This window comes from Lepus europaeus, chromosome X (genome assembly GCF_033115175.1).
Source record: "Lepus europaeus isolate LE1 chromosome X, mLepTim1.pri, whole genome shotgun sequence".
In the NCBI taxonomy this organism is placed as follows: domain Eukaryota; kingdom Metazoa; phylum Chordata; class Mammalia; order Lagomorpha; family Leporidae; genus Lepus; species Lepus europaeus.
Genome location: NC_084850.1, coordinates 109082383 through 109104852, shown reverse-complemented (window position 1 = coordinate 109104852; position 22470 = coordinate 109082383). Strand labels below are relative to the sequence as shown.

The following is a 22470-nucleotide window of genomic DNA, read 5'->3' as shown; positions in this document are numbered from 1 at the left end:
CTAATGACCAAATCCTTCCAGAGAGTTCTCTCCAAGATAACCCAGAGATCTCAGAAACAAGACATGCTGGTACAAACAATAGCACGCGCAAAGCACCCTGCCAATGTTTCAAAGGTCTGTCCTACCACCAACCTCTAAGTCGCTACCCACACGGTCACGACTCAGGGAGGCCTCTGGGCCAGGGGGAGACTGGTGGCTGAACAGCGCCAACCGGGGAGGGCTCAAGGCACAACGGACCTAAGCCACTGCCCTGGTGCTCCTCCCCACCTCCACTGGCAGCTGGCCGAGCTGTTTTATTTTTCCACATTCAGTTCCCCGAGGATTGGTGCCAGCAGGAAAAAAGCGCCTTTGCCCTGTGGGCTGTTACATCCCAAGTTCAACGGCCTCGGTCATGGTGCGGAGGGCGCACAAGGGCAGAGGGCGTAAGCTGTCTCAGGGAGGCTGAGAGCTGCTGCAAAAGTGCAATGGGAGCCAGGTGGCCCTTGGGGACCCCGTCTCCTCATCCAAGAGGGGCTAACATGGGTTCCTACCGCACAGAGCGGATGAAAGGTTGGGATGAGTCACCCCAGATCATCCTGGTTTAGAGCACAGGGCGCTCAGTGACTGGACTGAGCCGGCTTGCGGGGGGGAGGGCTGTGGCGGCCGGTTTGGAGCAAAGCCTGAGCTCCTATTCCTGACCCCTTGGGCTACCTCACTCTGTCTTAGACCACTCAGGGGCCAAGGTTGTGGCGCAGCGGGTGAAGCCACAGCTTGTCACACCAGTGTCCCACAAGGAAATGCTGGCTCCAATCCCAGGTGTCCCGCTTCCAATCCAGCTCCCTGCTAATGGTCTGGGAAAGCAACAGAAAACGGCCCAAGTGCTTGGGTCCCTGCACCCACGTGGGAGACCCAGATGAAGCTCCTGGCTCCTGGCTTCGGTCTGGCCCAGCCCCCGCCATTGCTGGCATTTGGGGAGTGAACCAGTGGATGGAAGATCTCTGTCTCTCTGTGTCTCCCCTCTCTCTGCCTTTCAAAAAATAAATCTTTAATAATAAAAGAGACCACTGAGACCTGCCCTCAGGACCCTGTACCTCGTGGGACCTTGCACAGCTGCTCCCTACCTCCCTGCCCTGGAACCACCCCTCCCCCGGCACCAGCAGAGAACCGCAGAAGCAACCCCAAATAGAGCTAATAACTTCTCTTCCCTGCCCCCCTCCCCGGCCCCTTGCTCGGCAGAATCCAGAAGGGCTCATTAAAATTCCCCCAGTGGCCAAGCCCTGGCGGATGTCCGATTCGGTATCAGAGATAAGTGATGGAGACGGGAGGAGGCCGAAGCAGCCTACCGGCTTGGACACGAACTGAACATCAGAGAACCCTTTCTTCTCACAGCGCGATTGAACCAGCCACCAAAGAGGCGGCGGCGAGAGTGAGGCCACACAAACACCCCGCTGCACAGCAGCCCGGCCCTCATGCCGAGGGGGCGGGCTCTGCTCGCCAATGCCCTCCCCTCCCCCCCCCCCCCCCAGCTCCGGGCTGCCCGCCCCGTACCTCGTAGCCCAGCCGGGCAGCCCGCTGCAGGAGGGTCTCGCCAGCGTTCTTGTTGACAATAAGTCTCCGTGCTTCCGGTGGCATCGGGCGGGACTGGGTGGTCTCCTGAGGGGAACTTGAGCGCGGCAGCTGCGGAGCCTGGGGGGCCGGCAGCAGCTGCTGCAAGCGGTCGAAGGGCTTTGGGTCCTGCTTGGCTGGTGGTGATGCATCGTAGTCCGGACTGGGCTCGGGCCGCTTTCGGACACGCCGCACGGTCATCTATCAGAGAAGCAAGCCACGCCCACAGTCAAGGCCACAGCCCTTTCAACACCTGCCCCTTTTGCCTACTGCCGCCGCCTTCGTGGATCAAGGTCCACGTGGTGGGGAGTGGGGTGGGATGGGGCTGTCAAAGGAGGGCAGGGGTACAAGCTGGGGCGTGGTGTGCCCGGGAGGGGAGGGCGCACGCGGCAGGGCGGGGGGGGGAGGGGGGAGGGTGTACCTTGCCGTCGGCGTTGTCCACATAGTAGTCCCCGGGCAGCGCCAAGCCCCGCCTGGGCTCCTGAGGTATGAGGTGCTTGGTTTTGCATAGCCTCTTGCCGGATGGCTTCTCGCTGTGGTCCGGGTATTTCTGCAGCAGAGAGGCCGCGGGGCAGCCTTCGTCTTCGTCTGTGCACAGCACATCTGGCTTCGGGCTCTCTTTAAGTCTCGGCTGTCTGGCAGGCAGCCTGGAGGCTGGCGTGCAGCTTGGCTGGGCCTGCTTTTTCCCGCTTGCATTGGTGGATGAGAGGCTCGTCCTGGGCGGAGAGCTGGAGAAGGCTGGCAGGCCTGGATGCGGAAGGAGGGGGGCGGGTAAGAAGCAGGCGTTACAGGGTTGCAGCAGGAAGGGGCCCCAAAGGAAAGCCCATTGTCCGCGCCCAGCCCTGCCGCGGCTTCAGGTGTTAAAGATGCACCAATTATCCTTCCCAAGCGTGAATATTTTCATCAGCCCCTGATCACCCACAAAATGCCAAGCGGTAGGCTTCTTCAGCCAAGGGCCACGACAAGAGGCCACAAGCGAGGGCAGCGTAGCCAGCTCGGGTGCCCGGGGCCCCAGCACCTGCAGGCAGCCAGAGACTGGAATGAGGATGCAGGCAAGGCCCCCGGGGGCCGCACGGCCTTGCCTTCCGGTCCAGCCTCAGGCAGGGATGAGGGGCAGCCTGGGAAAAGTCAGGCTTCCGCCTCCCCAGGGGAGGGGGTGAAGTAGTCCTGCCAGCCACATCCGCAGGGCCCCTCCCGGCAGCCTTTCCGTACCTTGCTCATTGTCACTGGACTTAAGGGACTCCTCGGACCAGCTTCGGTTGCCCTTGGCCTCTGTCCTTTTCCTGCTGGCTTTCTCTTCGCTGATGTCATTCCCCTGGATGGTGACTTCAGATGGAAGTGCCTGGGTCACTTCCTTCCTGCTTTGCCGGGCACCCTTATTCTCTGCGGCCGACACCTGCTGCTCCCACCGTTCTCTAAGGTGCAGCAAGTGGCGTTGCTTTTTAGGATGGAGCCCTGTTAATTCAATACACACCTTCAGGTTGGTCAGCTCACTATAATGTGGGTCTTCTAAGTGGTTAGAGGAACTGTTTGTCATTCCCCTCTCGGGCCAGTCATCTAATGGAGAAATAACTACAAATTAATCACCAAGCCCCCTGGGCGGGGAACAAACTGTCTTACACATCACTACTGGGGGGGAGGGGGGGAGGTGACCGCCTCTCTGCCTCAGCAGGTCACCTGCTTGTCTAGGACCACATCTGAGTGCCTGTCCCAGGATGGGGGGGGGGGGTGAGGTGGGGTGCCAAGGTGGGGGTGGGGGAAGGTCTCACGGAGGTGGCATGGGAATGGGAAGGCTCCCCCTCCCCGGCTCTGTCTATAGGGCAGCTCGCGCCTCCGCATGCACAGGCCCCAGCAGGCAGCCAAAGCCTACCGAGCTCACCTTTGGAAAGCCGTCTCCGCTTGGCTTTCAGCACAGGGTCCTCCGGCAGTTCTTCCGCAGCCGTCTCGGTGTGGCTGCTGTCACCCGAGACTCGGCGCTTCCGGTCCAGCCGGACAGTGGGGCTGTGCGGCATGTCCGTGGCCGCCTGGTGTGCGGGCGGCTCGCTGGCAGGTGGCCTCTCGGCGAAGTACTTCTCCACAGGAAGATCTTTGTCCTCTGGGGCTTCAAAGGGATCGTGTTTGTTTCCTGCACTAAACTCGCCTGCGCAGAGGGGTTGAAAACAATGCATTGAGCCAGGGGCCAAAGCAGTCCCGTTGAGAAGGCAGGGGTTTGGGGCACAAGTGCAGCCACCAGGTCACGTGCAGTGGCCGCACGGCGGGCCTTTTGTGGAGACGGGGGTGCTCACACACTGGTGGCGCAACAGGGCCACACTCACACCACTCTCTGGCCCTTTCTGTGGCGGCTCTTCAAGCAGCTCACGGGAAAATGCAGAGCGGAGAAAAGCAATTGCACGCATCTCGCAAACTTTTTACACCCTAGGAAATGCCCTTGCAGACATGGGTGCCTGCGCAAACTTTTAAGCAGCATACCCGGATGTTTCAGTGGCAAGGTTCAACCAAGCCAGGGCTGCCTGCTAAATAATCTCTATGGGAACATTTTGAAAGAGATGGAAGGTTGATGTAATAGAGACCAAATACCTCTCCCCGCCAAATGCCATCCCCAGAAGAGACAGCACCCAAATTCACTTGGGTCAGCAGGGGAGGTGATGAAGACAGACCCATGGGAGACGACAGTGCCAGAGGACGTGCACAGGCCCAGGGTGCTGGGCAAAGCCAAAGGCAAGCTTTCCTAGCCCAAGTTCAGAGGCAACTTCAAAGAGCTCAGTCTCGTGGCTGCACAGGCGCGGTGGCAAAGGCATGTTGCTGTAGTCAAGGAGTGGCCCCATGGCACGCCTCCTCCGCACAGGCAGGCTTCACACAAGGCACTCCTCTCCCCCAGTCCCTGGCTGACGTTGTCCTAGCCAGATCAGCACTCTGGAAGCTGCCCGAGACAGCCCCAGGATTGCCTCTGTCTGTGTCCACCCCCACCTCCCCGTCTGCTTACTGGCCTGCGGGGTGGGGGTGGGGCTCAACCCAGTATCAGCAAGAGCCCAACAGCTTGTGGACTGCTTTCCTGCCACATCTTTTTTTTTCCTGATCCGCAATAAAATACAAACGATAACAACAGAACGACCACCATTAAAGCTAAGGTGTTTGCCCTTGGCCCACTGAAACGAGCCGGCACCTCCCCAGGGCTGTGAGTCTGGGATTTTGGTAGCACGGAGCTGAGAGGCACAAGTCGGTTTCTAGATGAAATGACAAGACTCCCTTTCACCGGCCCACTTCCAAGAGGGCTTGTCCTCCTGACCAGCCCGCCGCAGTTCCTCGCCAGCCTTCTGGGGGCATTCCAGTGCCAGCTGGCTATGGGCGCAAGCTGCACGCGGGCAGGGCTGGCCCCACTCAGCCCCCTCTCCGAGGGCGTACCTCCCAAGGCAGGCCAGATGGGCTGCGTCTACTCTCGCGGTGGTACGCCGTATGGACTGGCAGAGCTGAGCCCGGGACTGGGCAGCCAGACCCCACCCCACCCCCCACCCCCCGCCATGGCACGACACAGTACTACCAGCAGGCTCGGCAAGCCGCAGACTCCCCAACTCTGGTCCCTGCTTTCAGAAGGGATCTGACAACACAGCCGCTGGCCCGGGCTTGGCCACCCTGGTAAGGGCAGCCCCTTCTCAGCTGTCAAACGGGTCTGCGAGCTGTGCCCCGAGGGGCAGCCTTGGTACACATGAGCTGTGCCCAGTCCAGAGAAAGCCTGATACAGTTATCCAAAGGCTGCCGAGATCCTGAGGCCAGCTCGAACTTGTAACCCCAGCATTTGAAACTCTTGAAGCCAACCACCTCCAACCCTTTAGGTAGGCGTCAAAGCAGAGGTGGCTGCACTGTGTCCCAATCAGAGACAATAGCTGAGCCGCGCTCCACCCTGGCACCTTTCTCACACCAGTTCTCTCCCCCAGCAGATGAAGGAAGAAATCTCCCCGCCCTGAATGCTTTGGATTCGACCTCCACACCTTACACTTGAACTCCAGGTCTCCTATAGTCACTAGTGGGGTTTTGTTTGTTTGTTTTCTAAAGATTTATTTATTTATTTGAGAGCAGAGGTACAGAGAAGAAGAGATCTTCCATCTGCTGGTTCACGCCCCAAATGAATGCAATGGCCATGGCTGAGCCAGGCCAAAGCCAGGAGCCACCCTCCCCTGCTCTCCCAGGTGCATTAGCAGGGAGCTGCATTGGAAGTGGAGCAGCCACAACTCAAAGCGGCACCCATACAGGATGCCTGTGCTGCAGGCCATGGCTTAACCCACTGAGCCACAGCGTCAGCCCCCAGGCACTGGTGTCTTTAACAGCTTCCGCCCCCTAAGACATGTTTTTCGGGGAGAAGGTTTTCCTTCCACGTGCTCACTCCCATTGCGGGCTTCCTGATAGTGAAGTTGAGTTAATAACTCACCCAACCTTCTACCAAAACTGCCCACACCTTCTGCCCACAGAACAGCACGGTGACCTCTGAGGCTCCCTGGAACCGCACCTACCCACTCACCTCCGTCTATCCCTTTCCCCAACCTCCAAGCCTCTGATTGCCTTGGTGAAGACCTTCATGAGGGGTAGAGGGGTGACAGTTCATGGGCCAAGCAATAACCTGAAGAACCCATCCCCCCTAGCTTGATTGCCACCAGCCACGGGGAACGGGCTCTGTGTCATAGCCCTGCACGTCACCTTGGACCTCCTCCAACCACTACCTAGTGGATTAGCCTCGCGGCGAAGGAGGTAGGTTCTAAGCATCAGACTTCTCCATCACTGCTCCCTGTCGGCCCTTCTGAAGGTGACAAGCCACATGCTAACTCAATGTAGGCAGGCATGAACAGAGCCACGCGGCCGGCGGTTTTAACACTTGCTTGCTCCCTGTAGCATGGTCAGATGACTCAACACACACATCTTATAATCTATCATGGTTGTGCCACAGCACCACCTCACTGATGCATCGCCATGGCGACATTTACAGGTCACCCTGGCAACAAAGCAACCTCACCACTAAGGCAACCATGCCCAACGAGCCCTAAACGAGATGGGAGAGTACTGAGACTTGCCCAAGAGGTCAAGTCCCTCAGCGGTGACTGTACCACCTCCCGCAGAGCCTGGCCTTGTTACAACCTGCGTCGCCTACAGCAAAGACATGAGCCATCTCTCGGCTCTCAACCCCAGAGCAGCTCACAAGGAAGGCGTGCACGCGCTCTCCGGGACGGGAACTTTCCTGAGCCACCAGGTGCCACGAGGCCCTTCAGTTCCCCAGGACAGTGCCATGGAGCAGGTCACCCATGGCCAGGGAGGAAGGGCCCAGTGCCTCCGTGTCCCGTCCTCCTACCAATGAGCCTTCAACTTTCAGGAGACTCCTAATGCATCTGTCCAGTTTCTACAACGAAAACTTTACCCAGTCGCCCAGGCTGCCATAAAGAGGAAAGCAGAGCCCTGACCGCGGCTTCCAGGTTAATTCCCTTTTCTTAAAGGCACCCTCCCCGACTCCCCGCCGCTGTCTCAGAAGCCAGCGATGCCCTGCCCACCTCAGCCCCTGGATGATCAGAGCTTGGGTCTTTGGCCACCATGAAACCCATGAGAAGAGAACCGAAGAGCCCCTTCCGGAGCAGGGCCGGGGGTGGGGGAAGGGCCATGAACGGAAGGCCAAGTGAATTTTGCAGCTGAGTGGATGCAACACCTGCTTGGACAACAACTCTACGGGCACTCTCCTCGATCAACTGCAAGCCACGAGTCTCTAGAAAGGTCTGACCCACCTCCCGTTTAAAGGCCAGCCCTTGCCTCCCCTCCCCCGCCACCCGCGCTCAGCGCCATGGCTGATCACACACTCAGTGGGGATGTACCGCTCTCAGGCTCACTGGGCCCTGGTCAGAAGCCCCAAGGGGTCATGGGAGGCCCTTCTGGGTCTCCTGGGGCTCAGACCCTGCTCCCCACTGTCACATGGAGCTCTCCGTTTGGCACAGAAGAACAGGACCGTCCCTGGGAGGAAGGCACAGGTGAGGCCAATCAGATTTGAAGATGCACACGGTGGCTAGCCAGCTGGCCGGAAGTCTGGGCGTGTCATTTGAAAACCGGAAAAAAAGGCCCACAGGCTTGAAGCTGGCTGAGCTCCTGGGCCCCCTTCCTGCAGCCTCCCTTTCCCTCAGAGCAAAGGTGGCCCCTCTCTTCTAGAAGCGGTGCCCACCTCTGCCAGGTCTAGGAACCCTTGCCAAGAGCCCACTGCACCTGGCACGCGGGAAGGGGAGCTGAGCGCCAGCCAGGAGGAAGGCTTTCTCTGCAGCCTCTCCCATGAGAAGTTTGCGCCAGCCAGTGCACGCGGTTGAGGGGACTCTGCTAAGTGGGTGAGGCCCTCCGAAGCAGCAACACAGACCACCTTTCTTGGAACTACCGCACAACGTACCCAGAGCTTGGGGATGAACTGGAGGCGGGGGGACGGACAGGGCTGACCAGTTTTGCCCCAAACTCCACGGGCACGGGGGAACTGCGCAGGGAATGCCAAACCTTCCATGGTCAAGGGCACCGAGCTCTCACACACGCCCCACACCTCTCACTGTCCTGTCTCGGGAGGGTTTGGTACCTGCTCTTGCCTGCTCCACACGCACCGACACCCAAATTTGAGCTTTCTGAGGCTCAAGCAACCCAGCAAGCACTTTCGAGAAAGGAAGACAGACATTTTCCTCTTGCTTCCAACACAGCTCATCCTGGGGGAGATCCCAAGGTCAACCCCAGCGGGGACCAGCTACTAGGGGCGGAAGGGTGACCCGAGGAAGGCCCTCGCCTTCCCTACACATTTCGCTTCCAGGATGTGAGTCGCTCTCGGGCCCCGTGCAAAGAGCCACGCTCTGTGGGACTGTCGCCAATGATGGCAAAAGAGCAGCCACCGCGAGCAACCATTCTCATCTTGACAGTGCCCTCACGCCACTTCAATCAAGCCTACACCTTCGTAGGTCACCGGGTGGCAGCCGGGGGTGGGGTGGGGTGGGGTGTGCAGGACATGGCTGGGAGGTGCCATGCCCTGCTCCAAAGCAGAACAGCTCGGGCGCTGTACTGTGTGGAACCGTCCCCAGGCACGGCACCGGCACTTCTCTGGAAGGAGACAGGTGTCTCCACAAAGGCAGCCTTCCCAGGTGCCTCACCCCAAAGCTGCCACAGTGTCCCAACACACAGACGGCTAACAGGAGCAAGCCCCCGGCTCCGGGCAGCCACCAAGTGGACCGCAGAGCCTCCCTCCCACCCTGGCGCCGGGAAGTGCGCTCGCCCTGTGTTCACCCACACCACACCCCCAGGCCAGCCGCTTGGGTTTACTTACATCTCTCGTTGTCATTCTGGTCGGCAATGGCCTCCTCCAGGGCGACAGACTTGGGCTTTCTGTCCTGACTTCCTTTCAACCTGTCCCAGTCGGCTGGACTGAATTTGGACACCTCGGTGTCTTTGGTTGCTGGGTGGCCACATTCTCTCTCTTTCATCTCCAATTCTGAGAAGCGCATCATTGCACGCTAGAAAGAGAATGGAGATGAAAAAAAAAACAACGACAACAACAAAACAACACCTTACCATAAAAGCGAGCTCAATTTGTCTTACCTTAAAGGAAAGCATTTCAGAGAAAAAAGTTTGCCCAAAACCAACCACAATTTAAGATACGACTCACATATTTAGAGCTTAAAGATAAAATTTAAGAGCATCTCTATGTAAGTAGCCACACATTGTTTACTTATGACGTCATACGGATATAATTATCTACGCGGTGTGTATGCATAGCCACATACAGACAGACATTTTCTCTCGCAGATAAGTAAAAACACAACAGAAACACAACGCAAAGGGAACAGCACAACAACACAACAGAAAAGAAACAAATGCACAATGAATAAAGACGACCATGGCCCACAAACTTCCCTTTGTATATTTGGAAATGAAATTTAACTCAAAAGGTTTATGTAAGATTCTAGTAATAAAAATTTGAAGAACTGACCTCACAGAAAGCAGCGGGTAGACATAAAATACTGTCCTCTTGTAATCCTTCCATCTATGTAATTAAAATGGGCACTCAATGGATCATTTAGATAACTTCATCCATTTTTATAAGCAAAAACCAATTTTTTTCTTAACATTGCAAAACAATTTGGCTTCATTCATCTTTTAATTAAAGCTAAAATATCTTAAAGGAAATTCCTGCACAACATCTATCACAATTCACCAGCAAATTAAACACATACTCTATCCCTTTAATTGAGCTTTTCTCTCTCTCTCTCTCTGTCTCTGTCTCTTTCGGTGACAAAATTGCACACGATTCCCACAGACATGCGGCCGCTACACTGCACCAAATATCAAGTAAGGCATTCTAAGCAACACTTCTGCAACTATCTGCTATCTTACAGGCAGAGAAATCAAAGCAATTAATAGGTAAACGCCATGCATCTCTAGATACCTTTCATGATCATTAAAACTGGCATCAGCATGTGCGCGAGGTTCTCGCATAATCTACATACAGCGTCACTGCAAGTATCCAGACACACGGACCGCCTCCTAAGCGTGCCACCACTCAGGTCCCCTTACTGGACACGTGGCATACATGCCAACTGCCATAACACCTCATTCGCATCTGCCTGGTGCCTTGCCCTACCACACTCCCGCAACCCTCCTCCAGTTAACTGAAATCCGCACGGTGGGCTCACCTGCAGTGCCCGCTGCTCCCGGCTAAGCTGACTGGAATCCGCGTACAGTTCGGTGGTGACGCACTTGAAGCGATCACCCACATAACCCGCCGAGTTGGCGATTCGCTTCGCCAGCTTCGATGGCTTCGGTTTCAGAACTTTGCCATCACTAGGTTCTGTCTCATCAGCTCCATCTTTGGTATAGGAGGGGGCAACGTCCACGCTCGGAGGGGCACTGCCCACGCAAAATGGTTTGGGGTCCTCTTGGGCTTTCCCGAAAGCCACCGCAGGGCTGTCGCTCCCCAGGGTGGGCTCCAGGAAGGGAGTGGATGCTGGCACCCCGAGGTTCTCCTTGTTGGTGCCCACTGCCACAGCGTCTTTGTTTATGCTGAACACCGGCTGGCCCGGCGCCTGCTTGAAAGTGTAAGTGTCATGGAAGTCTCCGATCCGCCCCAAGTCCTCTCGCAGGGCGATGAAGTCCCGATGCGGCTGCAGAGCCGGGTCCGGCGGCGGCTTGGCGGGCTCCGCACTCTGGCCCACACTCTCGGCAGCGAAGCCGGCCTTGGCCGCGTTCGGCTCGGCCTTGGTGTCTGCTTCTTCTCGGAGCAGGTCGACGTAGACCAGCTTGTCGCTTTTGCCAACGGTCTTGCCTTGACTCCAGCTGGGGTTGGCCTTCAGGTTCTTGTCGCTGGGAGCTTCTGGGTGGAGCTTGGTGCTGCTAGCTTCCAACATCTCAGAAAACCGGCTGCGGAGCGTTGGGTCCTCGTATCGGGCTCTCTCGTGGGACCGGGACCTCCTTTCGGCTTTCTCCTCTTTCGCGATCTCTATGGGCGTGTGCGGGATCAGCATGGGGTGTACCATGCCCAGCCCCAGGGCATCCTGGTAGGTCACAAATTCTGGCCGGCCCGTGGGCAGCCCGTAGGGCAGTCCAGGCTTTGGGGCCAGGTGCCCAGGAAAGAGACTGCCATTCGGTAACAGAACTGGGTGAGGGTAGACAGGTCCTTTGCCATGTAAGGACAGGGGACTGATGGCGATCCCCTCAGGCGCCGGGTAAGGGAGGTAACTCCTGGGGTAGGGGATCGGTGGCGACCGGAAGGCCTCGTTTGGAGACAAGAAGATGGAGCTCGGTGGGAGACCATTCTCGCTCGCTTTGAAACTTGGTTCTGGGTTGCTCGCTTTGGTGCCCTTGCTGCTGGCGCTGCCACTGTGCTTGGCAGGGGTGGTCGGGGGCTGGCCCACGTGCTGAATGACAGATGGCGTGGTGTCCACGGAGCTCCTGCTAGTCTTGGTGCCGTCGGTGTTGGCATTGGGGGCTGGCGACGCGGAGGCTGGACGGCCCGTGCTCGGCAGGGAGCCCGAGACGCTGGCCACGACGGCCTCGGTGCCACCCATGCGAGGACAGGACGAGCTCCGTTGCTGTGGGATGGCCCAGTCCAGCGTCTTGTTTTTCAGTGTCACGCTTTTGCTGCTGTTCTCCTCGCTGGGACTTGGCCCAGGCACCACCCAGGACGAGGGAGCTGTGCTAATGATTTCAGATCTATAGATAGCACAGCCGCTTCCCGGAGGAGATAATGTTTCTTTTGGGATGTCACTTCCGGAGAGCACTAAGCCACTTCCAGCCCTGCTATGAACCAGGACCGTGGGGGCCATCTTTTTCATGTGGTCGGCTTTGGAAGCATCTACATCCACCACTTTCGAGGACAAGTCCAGTGGCTTGTCGGTGACGTCTTTGGTAACGGTCTGCTTCTCCAACAGGGGAGGTGAGCCGCCATCTTTCCTGTCCTGAACCGTTGCCGTCTTCCGGGGGTGCCCGGGCACCGACGGGGCACCTTCGCTGCCTTCGGGGGCCTTGGGATACTTGCCGCCCGACAGCCTGGCCGCGGGGAACTCGCTGCTGACTGTCATGTATGGCTTCGACAGGGTGACCGATGGCGAGGTGGAGATCCTGCCATAATGTTTGTGAAAGTCGGAGTAGGTATCCGCAGCCGGCTGCGTGGGCAGGTGGAGGCGGGGCGAGGGCCGCGGCGAGGGCGGCAGCAGGAGGGCCGCGTCCCCTGGCAGGCCACTGCTGACCGCCTTGGCAGAGGGCACCCTTGGTTGCTTGCTGTTCTGGATGTGGGGGTAGGCGTGGGAGTCGACGGGGTTCCCCGGGCTCACGCCCATCTTCCACGAGAGGCTTTTGTCTGCGCAGTGGACCAGCGGTGGCATGGCAGGCGAGGCCGAAGGGGTCGAGAGCCTCATGGGGGAGGCCAGGGACGACGGGATGTGGGGGCTGACGTAGTGAGGCGGCGGCAGGTAGAGGAAGCGCTCCCCGTTGGTGCAGACTGGAGAATACAGCGGCTGTGCCAGGCTGTAGGACTGCTGAGGTAGCAAGGCCTTGTACATGTTCAATGAATACTTATTTGGCGAGTCGAGGAAAGGGTAGATGGCTGGCGTGGCTCCGTCCATGTAAGGATTGACCCAGGGCAGCCGCAGGTAACTAGCACCATTGATGTTAAGCGAGCTCTGCTTGTCGCCGGCGGGCCTGTCCAGGCCCAGTGTCTCCGCGGGGGCCACGGCACTTTTTTGTATTCCAGGTGGGGTTTTGTAGATAGCACTGAAGCCATTGGGGGGTTTCCCGGAGACGGCGGCCACCTCCACCGTCTCGGGCGTGTTCGGTTTGAACTGCATCTCTGGGTTTCTTTCGGAAGAGAAGCCCAGGCCACCGAGGGAGCTGGGGGCAGCGTCCCGGCCTTTCTCGGAGCCCAGTCCGCACAAGCTGGAGTAGACGATGTTACCCGGGACCCGGAGCCCTTCGCGGATCAGGCCCGTGCGGTCCATGCTCAGCGCGGCCAGGCCATCGATGCGATGGGCCGTACTTGTGTCCACCTTGGTGGGAAGAACAGACACGGTGCATTACTGGGGGCCCTCCTGCAAGGCAGCCCTCAGCCTCCAGGCCCACAGGCTGAACTGAGGCATCTATTAACGCTGGAACATCCACTTTCTCAGCAAAAAGTCCTCGCTCCAAGGCGAGAGCCAACACAGCCGGGGCCTGCTGGGGCTGAGGCCAGGGCTGGGGAGGGGGAGGACAGGGAGACTTCACCTCGCTTTCCCCACACCCAGGAAGGCAGCTTTTAATGGAACAAGAAACAGTCCTCCTTGGGACCACAGGAACGGAGGGCTTTTTAGCTGGCTCGTTGCTAAATCAATACACAGGCCAGGGGTCAAACTGTGGTTGCGTCTTTTGACTTCCTCTCCCTGGTGCCTGGAGAGACAAGCCCTGTGTTTCATATTTTACTGGAAAGGTAAACCCGAAGGGGCTCCGTGGAAGCTGGGAATTTATCCAGCTGAGAGCAGCGAGGTGGCACGAAGCTTCCCAAAGAACAGGCAGCCACAAGCCACCAGTCACTGGGGGACGGGACAGACGGGGCCAGTGTGCCACTAAAAGATCAGGACAGGAGGAGTGGCGCCAGGAGCCTTGTCCTGCAGCACAACACAGGCTGTCTCCCTGGCCCTGCCCTAGAAGCTGCCCCCCCTTTAATGACATGCAAATTAATGCACGATTGATTACAGATCACTGATATCACAGCAACAGAAGCTATTAATCGCTTACCACGTTGTGGTTCAAGGGATTCTCTTCCCTCAGTTCCAATCTGGCTTTTGAAGCATCACCATCATTTACAGGAATTTTCCTGTTGAAAAGGACACGGAGACTTCATGAAAACAGTCCTCACTGAATCCGGGAACGCGCCCTTCAGAGAGCCGCGCCCGGAACAGGCCGTTTGCTGCTACCAGCCCCGTATTTTCAACTGTCCCTCGCCCACCCCAGCGGTGAGTGGGGCATATGGAAAAGTGCCCCAAATGGTGATTCGCCTTGACCCAGGAAAGCAAAGAAAAGACAGGGCCTGGGGGCACAGGAAGCACAGACACATCCCCTAGGTGCCTAAGCCTGAACTTCCGGCGCAACCATCTCATGCACACATGCACATCTTTTTCCTCTAGAGACCGAACAGGCCCATGTGAGCGCTGCTGTCCTGGCCGGTCCTTGTAAGCGTCCCAGAGGGCGGGATGAGTGGCCAAAGAGCCAACCGGGGCTAGAAGGCTGTCAGAGTCTGGGGCTGGGCACCCAAGCACTTTGGTGTTACCCGGGAGGGGAGGCTTTCAAAACTTTTCCCCCCAACAAAGTTAGGGACCATGTCCTCCGAAACGGGTTGCCATGGTGATAATGAAGTCATATTTGACTGCCTTTATCAAATGACCGGGGGGGGGGGGGCACTACTATCATACAAATGTCAGCTGCTCCAGGCTGCGGAGGAAGCTGCACATCTGTGCCAGGCTGCTGCGGCTGCCCTGGGACTTGTTATCAGAGAGCGTCGATAAAGACGGCGCTTGGTGCCAACTTCCAAATCCCCAGGATCCAATCGCTGACAAGCAGCAGAGGAAAAGTTTCATCATGACCCCAAAGAGTGGCTTCAATCATCTGTGGCTTGCTTGCTCTACCCCCGCCCCCACTCCACAAGCGCTGCAGAGCCGGCGGCGCTGCGAGAAGGGACCAGACACCCTGGGCTTGCGTGGAGAGAAGGGTGGCTAGCTCCCCCGCTTATTACTGAGCAAACTATTTGTTTTAAAAGCACATCGAATGCAGATCCACCTGGGCCCGCACTGCTGACATTTAGAGTTAAAGCAGCATATAGACTGGGATTAATTCTCCTTCATAAATATGAAATAATAAATTAAGCACGAAAGCGCACTGAAAGGCCGCTTTAGGGGCTAATCTTTTAAAGGGCGGCGATGCTTCGCTGAGCCGGGGTGCCTGTTAAACCTGTAAATCAAGGGCCACCAGCTAGCAGGGGCTCCTTCTCCCCCACCCCCTCGGGGCCCCTGCTGGCCGTGGAAAGGTGAGGGGGTGTCAGAGCAGGGGTCTGCTCGGGAACAGGCCGCCTTCCAGGGAGCTGGCCCAGGCAGGCACATTTACCTGTCTTCGCTGGTCCCACACATGCGGACCCGCTCGCTGCTCATCCAGCTGTGAACGTTCCCATACAGGGGGGTTGCTGAGAGCATGTCTCCTTCTTGGATGGCAGCTTCGCGCTAAGCGTCTATTCTGTTTCAAAAAGAAAGGGGGGGGGGGGGGGACAAAACCCACGAGGTTGAATAAAGGAGAGCTGTGAACAGCCAGGCAACTAGGCAATTTGTCCCAGACACAGCCTGAGGAAGGCACACGGGGCTTGAGGGCCCACAGGTGTGCAGTACACACTTGCCCCCCCCCCCCAAGCAGGTGAGCAATGCAGCTTCCTTGGCGGCGGTGGGGGGGGGGGAGTGGGGGAGGGGTTTTAAAGCCAAACCCGCAGCCCATCCCAGTCACAGCACACAGCCTTTAAAGTGCTTAGTGGCCAAGGAGAAAGCCACTCATCCTTGTCCCTTGGAGGCAGACTATTCGGCGGGGAGAATGGGTGGCCACGGTCGGTCCAGGGACCTCTGGCACAGGGCAGTGGGTTGCTGGCAGAGGCACCCACTGAGGCGCGTCCAGGGCTCACACTATAATGCGCTTCCAAGGCTGAATTGCCAAGGCTGCTGTCCGTGCAACTTGCAGATAGAGGGTGAGAAGAAAAAAAAAAAAACCCAAACAAACAAAACAACAAAAAAAGAGTCGGTGGGCTGCTGAGCTGCCCCACCGGGGTCTCGATGAGATTAAGCACCTTCCCCGGGTAGTTTTGCCTGGGAGCTGCAGAGGGAGGTGGCTGAGTAATTCAATGACGCCTGCTCGCTGGGGACAAGAAATCATTAGCGAGCAGAGCGAGTGTTAGCAGCCCAGGCTGATGGGCTTGGAGCCGGAGCAGGCAAAAGCCACCCATTTCCCAGCTCCTGGGAGGGGGAGGCTGCGGAGGCAGAGGAGCCCAGACCACCCCCCCCTTACCTTCCCTGCCCACCACCCCCACCCACATCACATTCTAGTTTGCTGCATGAGTGAAGGGTCAGGACAAGCTGCATTTTATTAACAGGATTATCACGGCGCGTGATTTATCCTCGTGCAGGATTTTAATTGCTCTTTGGAGGGTGAGCTGTTTCTTTTGACTGCGCTTCAGCCCATATCCTGCTGTTAAATGCTGGGTTAATAAGTAGGGGAGCCTTTAATGCCTGGGACCCATGGCCCTGGGCAACTCCCTGCTCACAAACACATCTCCTGTCTCCCCTGGCTGGGATCTGGCCGCGGCATTTTTCCACGGGACCCAACCCCGCGAGGAGTGTGAAATAATAGGCGTGCGGATCATCAGGGGAACTTGTCTTTCTCCTCCCTCACACACCCACCCACACAGTTTCCGAAAGCCCAAATGTTCCCGAAGTCGACACATTTCCTTTGTTAGCAGGGAAAAAAAAATATGCAAATGCTTGCTTTTACACTTTAGCAGACTGGCGGGTCGCTGGGTTGGAGACAACCAGGCCGTGGCAGGGAGGGACTCGACTGCGGGTGGGGGTCGGGTCGGGGTCGGGAAGCACCTGGGAGCACTGAGGCCTCTCTAGGTCTTGGGTCCACCCGCACCCCCCACCCCACCCCGCCGCCCCCAACCGTAGAACACCGGCTGTTAATGAAAATCCACACGCACAGTTAGAGCTCAACAATGAAACTGGAAGAGCCGGAAGGGGGCCCGGGGAAGAGGCAGTAATCTGCATGAGGCGTGCTGGGCGTCGGAAAAGTCTGTAGACACACAGAGGGCTTCCCAGGGGGGCTGGCCAGGGCGCCCCAAAGACTGCCTCGGGCGTGGGGGGAGAAGGCAAGTGGAGAAGGCCACACCACGAGGCACCATCATCGAGTGCGCCCTCCCCAGCCCCTGCCATCCCCCCTAACCAGAGGAAGACCTGGCTGGTCGCCTCAGACAAGGTGGAGCTTCAGCCCTTGGTGCTGTGTCCTGGTTATTGGGTGGCGGCTGTGAGGCCACGCCACGTCATTCCATCCAACTACCAAGCAAAGAAATGAGGCTCAAAGAAGCAGGTGCCTAAGACACTGCGAGCTCCCGGCTGCGTGGTTCTCACATCCTAGCCTCCCCTTCAAGCAAGCTGCCTCCCACACGCCTCCTTTAGGAGCCACCTGGTGAAAAAGGAGCTCCTGGGACAATCACCCTAACCTAGTCCCCGGCTCCCTCACAGAGGCGCCGGGCACTCGGTGGAAAGGCGGATGGAGTGGAGTGGCACCCGGGACCGCCGGGGGCTAGCCCAGCCTTCGCCCTTTGGGGCTTTCCCTAGTCCTGCCGCACAGGTCAGTGAGAGCAGCCATCAGAAAGAAGAGCCGCGACACGCACAGGGTCAGCTGGAGAGTTGTGGCCAGGAGCGGGCTCAGTGTCATCTGTGTGTTTGGGGAGCAGGAAGGGGGCTGGGGCACCAGGAGGCTGCCCTGTAGGAGCCTGCTGTGGACTACACACACACACACTCACACTCACACACACTTATAATCTTTAGCTGCCCCATGAACTTTTTGTGAACTGTTTAAAAGTGGAGGTCTGTTGAACGAGCAGCGGCGCCACTGCCAGCCATAATTTCATTGCAACAAGCTAAAGACTTTTAACTCTTCAGGTTCCTGGCCAGCGACGGAGCCAATGAAGAATGGCCTTGCCTGGCAAGGGTGACAAACAATAGCAGCCCAAACCCCACCCCACCCCCACCCTGCGGCAGCAGCAAACACCCAAGCACTGAGCGCTACTTCCATGGAAGCCACTACCATGACCCCCGCCCCCGGCCCCTGCACTGGGATGGAGACTGAAGGAGCCACGGGGGTGGGGGGGTGGGGGGGTGGGGGTGAGACACAAAAAGGCAGAGGTCCGGCACACTCCTCTCTTACCCCACTTCTAGAGCTGGGGTTGAAAGAGCCCAGCCCAGCCCCAGCCCAGCCCCAGCCCCAGCCCAGCCATGGCACACAGGCAAATGAGCTGATTGCCAGGACAAACAGCAGCAAGGGGCTTTGCGGCCATGCAGGGGGCTCGCTTAGCCCTGATTTGCAACAGGCCTCTTCTTCCCCGTGCAGGCTGCACGGCGTGTGAAGTCACTCATGAAAGGCACTTTACAAGCACCAACCTGTCCAGCGTGAGCTGCTAAGCTGCACCTTGGCTCCGGGTCCTGACCCTTCTCGCCAGTAGTGGAGACCAGGGGACAAGGAGGAGGCGGATCGGGATGGAGGGGAGGATGGCTGAGCGGAGAGAGGCCAGGCACGGAGGTGGGGGGTGTCTGGTTTCTCCAGCACAGACTGGGAAGCCGCACAGGCTGCCTGCTGGAACACCCAGTTCCGGGGGAGAGCCCTGGCTCGCAGGCACGCCGCGGGGTCTCCCGTCTCGGGCCACTGCTGCTAATAGAAAGCGGAGGAGAACTTGGGTCAGCGTGCACATTTGCTCCAGAGCCAAGGGTTCTGACTAGAGTGCCTGCACTTGGCCTGCACGCGGCGAAAAAGGCCTGATGGGTACAAAGGGGTCCCAGGAGCCAGGGCGAGGAGGCAAAACCCTGACCACTGCTGCCCCTGGGGAAAACACGAGCAGTGCCCACGGCGGCCATGTCCCCAAAAGGACACCATTCCGGGCTGCGGGAAAGGACAGGCCACTCGCTGTTCCTCTCCAGGGCATTTTCCCCCCAGCAACTGGCATGGGAGGGACAACGACCAGCACTGGAGCCCTTGTGGTCCTTTTCTTTCCTAAGCAGCAGGCCAACCTCGCGTTGCCTCTGCCCTCGAGGTGGCGATCTGTTAGCCCCATCACAGCTCCCTGAAATCAGACCAAAGCCTCCTGGTGTGGTTCCGCCTCACCTAGGCGCCCCTCGCCCACAGCCAACCAGCGGCCAGAAGGCCTGGAGGAGTTTGCAGGGACTTCTGGCTCGGGAGGCCCCCGTGGGCATCAGCGACCCTTGCCACCACAGCCTGCCCGGTCCCCAGCCTCCCGCACGGTGTCTCCGGGCAGGTGGCCGAACCTCTCCAGCCTTAGTCCCCTCTGTAAATATTTGGCACCGTGTTTTCCAGGATTAAGCTGCACTATGGACTTGAGTTTTGCCTGGCGATAGCTGGTGCTGGCTATTTAAAAGCATCAGCCTCCACCAAACGGGCTTCCACCAGGTCCCTGCCAGTTCCCCTGAGGCAAGGAAGGGAAAGGGGGATGACCTGCAGTGCTGCCCACAGCTAAGGCGGGAGCTTCAGCAGACTGGGTCACAGCCGCACTGTGTGCCTGGTGTCAAGGAAGGGAGGGGTGAAGCCTTCCTATTTTTAGAATATTGGGGGAGGGGCTGCTTGGGAGTGGGAGGAGGAAAAGCTGTCAGGGATGTACAGCCTGGGGCAAGTCTTCCTGGGCTGTTGCCTCCGCTGGGAGGTGACTGAGGAGCAGGGGACCCCAATACCGCCCCTAGGTCCTGGGCTGCCAGCGGTGTGGCCCAGGAAAAGTGGCTGCCCTGGCTCCTTCCTCCACCAGCTCCTCCACCCCACCCCAGTATCAAAAGGAGGAGGTTGGCAGGGGGTAGGAGGAGTGACCCAGTAGGGCACGGTGCTGTCTCTAGGTACACTCCCCTAAGGTAGCATTAGTCTCTGGCGTCCCCACCCACACCCCCAAGTTTTGCATTAGTAACAGGCTGAGTGGGGACGCCAGAAGGGAGGGGCTAGGAAACTTGCCCAGCTCTGACCTTTAAGAGCCCAGAACCCTCCTTGCCTCTCCCCCGGGTCGCCTAGGTCAGAAGGCAGAGCCACCCGGGTCGGGAGTGAACTTGGCCCTGGGCAGCGGGAAGAGGGGGGGGAGGGCGGAGGGGGCCCCTTCCCAGCAACGCAGCCCTGAGCGAGCGCCGCGCGAGCGCGATCGGTAGGCAACAAAGGGATTTTTCCCCCACCACACACACACACACACACACACACACACACACTCGTGCGGCTCCTCCGCCAAGGAGGCTGCGCGGGGCGCGCACACCCACGCCCTCACGACGCGCCCCCGCCAGCCTTCCAGGAACTCCAGCAGTCCGCCCCACCTCCCCAGTCCCCGACCCTAGTTAACCCCTCGGACCCTGCGACCGCGGGTCCGTGGTCCCCCTTCCGGAGCGAGCGCGGAACCTTCTGTCCTGCCACACTCCGACAAGCAGAAACTTTGGGTGGGGGCGGGGAGGCACCAGGAGAACCAGAGACCTCCCGGGAAATGCCCGCGAGCCCACCGCGCATCGGCGCTGCGGCCCCCCCACTCCCTGCTGTCACTCAGGGATCCCTTGGGATCGGAAAGGCGCGTTGCTTGTCTGCACGCCTCCCCTGGAAGGATGTGAGCCAAACGGAATGGGGGAGGAGCGTGGCCCCGGAGGTTCCACAGAGGGGGCAGGGCAGCAGGAATCAACCGAGGGTAGCTGCCTCGCGTGGGCGCACACACACACCCTCCCCCTCCACCTCCACCAGGGTCAGGTGTGCCGGCCTCTCCAGGCCACCGCGTTGGCTTTTTGTTCCTTTCACTTTCCCCCCCGTGGTTATGCCACACCAGAAATCAGGGAACCACGTGCGCATTCTAGAGGGGGTAGATTTGTGAACAGGTGTCCCAAAACAGGAGGCCACCCGGTAGCAGAAACCTATTACTCTCCTCTCCTCCCCACCCCCCAACAACACAGGCCCTGCCCGCTCTAATCCCTGCGGCTCTGGGGCCCTGTTTGGAGTCTACACAACCCAGTAGCAAATGCAGAAGAGATGGTCCACACCACACCTCCAAAAACCCGTGTCTGCACTTCCAGCTCCCGCAGGGGCTTTGCAGGAATAAAACGCATTTTAATGCCCCCTCTCAACACAAGGCAGCAACCTCTACCATAAGGCTAACAACAGCTAGCATTAGTATACCCAGGAACCACAAAAGAACTTTTAGTGCACAAAAGATGTACAAAATGCAGGGGTCCCAAGAGCCGCATGAGCCCCACCCCGACTGTGCCGACTGTGCGGGACCTAGGAGAGAGTTCCTAGGAGAGAGTTTCGGGAAAGCTGAGGTTGAGGGTGCGTGGAAGGGAGTGCCTACTGCACCTTCTCTACAAGGAACAATAGAAATCCCAGGGAGGGAAAACAAAGCCGAGCCGTGGGGCAACTGCGGGCTAGGTGGGGGCCCCTGAATTTTTGTAGCTGTTCAGAGCTTAATTACTCCTCCTTGATCCGTGGGACCAGACACGACACCGCCAAGGTTAAAATGCCCCGAACAGCGTCGAGCAGATGTGAGCGCGAGCTGGCAGACGCGCAAATGAGGCCTGCCTCGGAGCACGATAACAAGTGACTAATACATTGCATATCGTTGAAAGAAAATTATTTTTCTCTAATTTGCATTTGCTTGGGGGAAAAAAAAAAAGCCAACCCCAGTCCCTCCTCACAAGCACGAGTCTAATCCTGGAAATATGGCCCGGCTGCTTTAAGAGAGCTGGAAGGAGGGAAAGACTGCCAGTGTTTTGGCGTGGCGGGCTTGTTTATCTTTCCGCCTTTCCTCCAAGGCGAAACTCGTTTTGCAAGCAACATTCCTACAGAAAATGGCACACGTCATAAAAAGAGACCAATTTATAGAACTGGCACCGAAGTTCATGTATCACTCCAGAAGCATCTCCCGGCTCTCCCATACGGAACCCAACTCAAAGTAGAAGTCCAGAGAAACAGTTGTAGATATCCTGTGGGCCGTGCACCCAGGGGCCCAAGTCACAGCCGAACAATGTCACATGTACAATGAAGTCAGCACTGAGCGAGCCTTCAAACCCCAGGGTGGACCAAGTGGCCAGATCTGCAGGGTTTCAACCTGGGAATTCCTGGCCGGGTAGGGGGTGGGGGAGCTGGCAGAGTTTTCACACCCAGCTTACCCCACCCCCACCAGCCCCAGGTCAGGTCCCAGGTTCCTGGGCAGGCATTAGCAGGATGCTGTCTGCCTCCTACCCTGGCACCTCCCTGCGGGGCCTGGCAGGGTCCCAGGAGCTCCGAGAAGGCCTGTGGCTGTGGGCATCTAGTTGATGCTGCAGGGCTACACCCTCCTCTCCCTGGGGCCCCTGCAGCTACACACTTGTCTGGGAAGGTGTGTGAATGACCAGGGCCTTCAGCGCCTATGTGGATTTCCAAGTGAGCCTTAGCCTGCTTGGGGCTCAAAGGTATTCCCTTTGCCCACCCCACCCCAGCCCCCATATTTAAAAAAACCTAGCCATAAGCCGGCTCAGGATCCAGGTCCCCAAATCCGTGGCCAAACTCGGGCAGCCGGTGCCACTCGCGCCCTCGCGGGCCTTAATCGGCTACCTCTGCCTGGCAAGTTCC

General features: G+C 58.3%; 1 protein-coding gene across 7 annotated transcripts in view; it reads right to left on the bottom strand.

The window, feature by feature from the left end:
* Window positions 1-22470, bottom strand: part of BCOR (BCL6 corepressor) — an 83282-nt gene that overhangs the window by 8673 nt on the left and 52139 nt on the right. For 4 of the 7 annotated variants that reach the window (XM_062183316.1, XM_062183315.1, XM_062183314.1 and 1 more), the window contains exons 2-10: window positions 15196-15321; window positions 13834-13912; window positions 10263-13109; window positions 9560-9613; window positions 8897-9083; window positions 3464-3724; window positions 2797-3141; window positions 2006-2331; window positions 1528-1785 (exon numbers count right to left, since the gene is read on the bottom strand). In XM_062183316.1, coding sequence (XP_062039300.1) covers window positions 1528-1785; window positions 2006-2331; window positions 2797-3141; window positions 3464-3724; window positions 8897-9083; window positions 9560-9613; window positions 10263-13109; window positions 13834-13912; window positions 15196-15281 — 4443 coding nt within the window. In that variant the 5' untranslated portion in view covers window positions 15282-15321. The remainder of the gene's footprint in view (window positions 1-1527; window positions 1786-2005; window positions 2332-2796; window positions 3142-3463; window positions 3725-8896; window positions 9084-9559; window positions 9614-10262; window positions 13110-13833; window positions 13913-15195; window positions 15322-22470) is intronic. The other 3 variants (XM_062183319.1, XM_062183318.1, XM_062183320.1) reach the window with 3 other exon arrangements.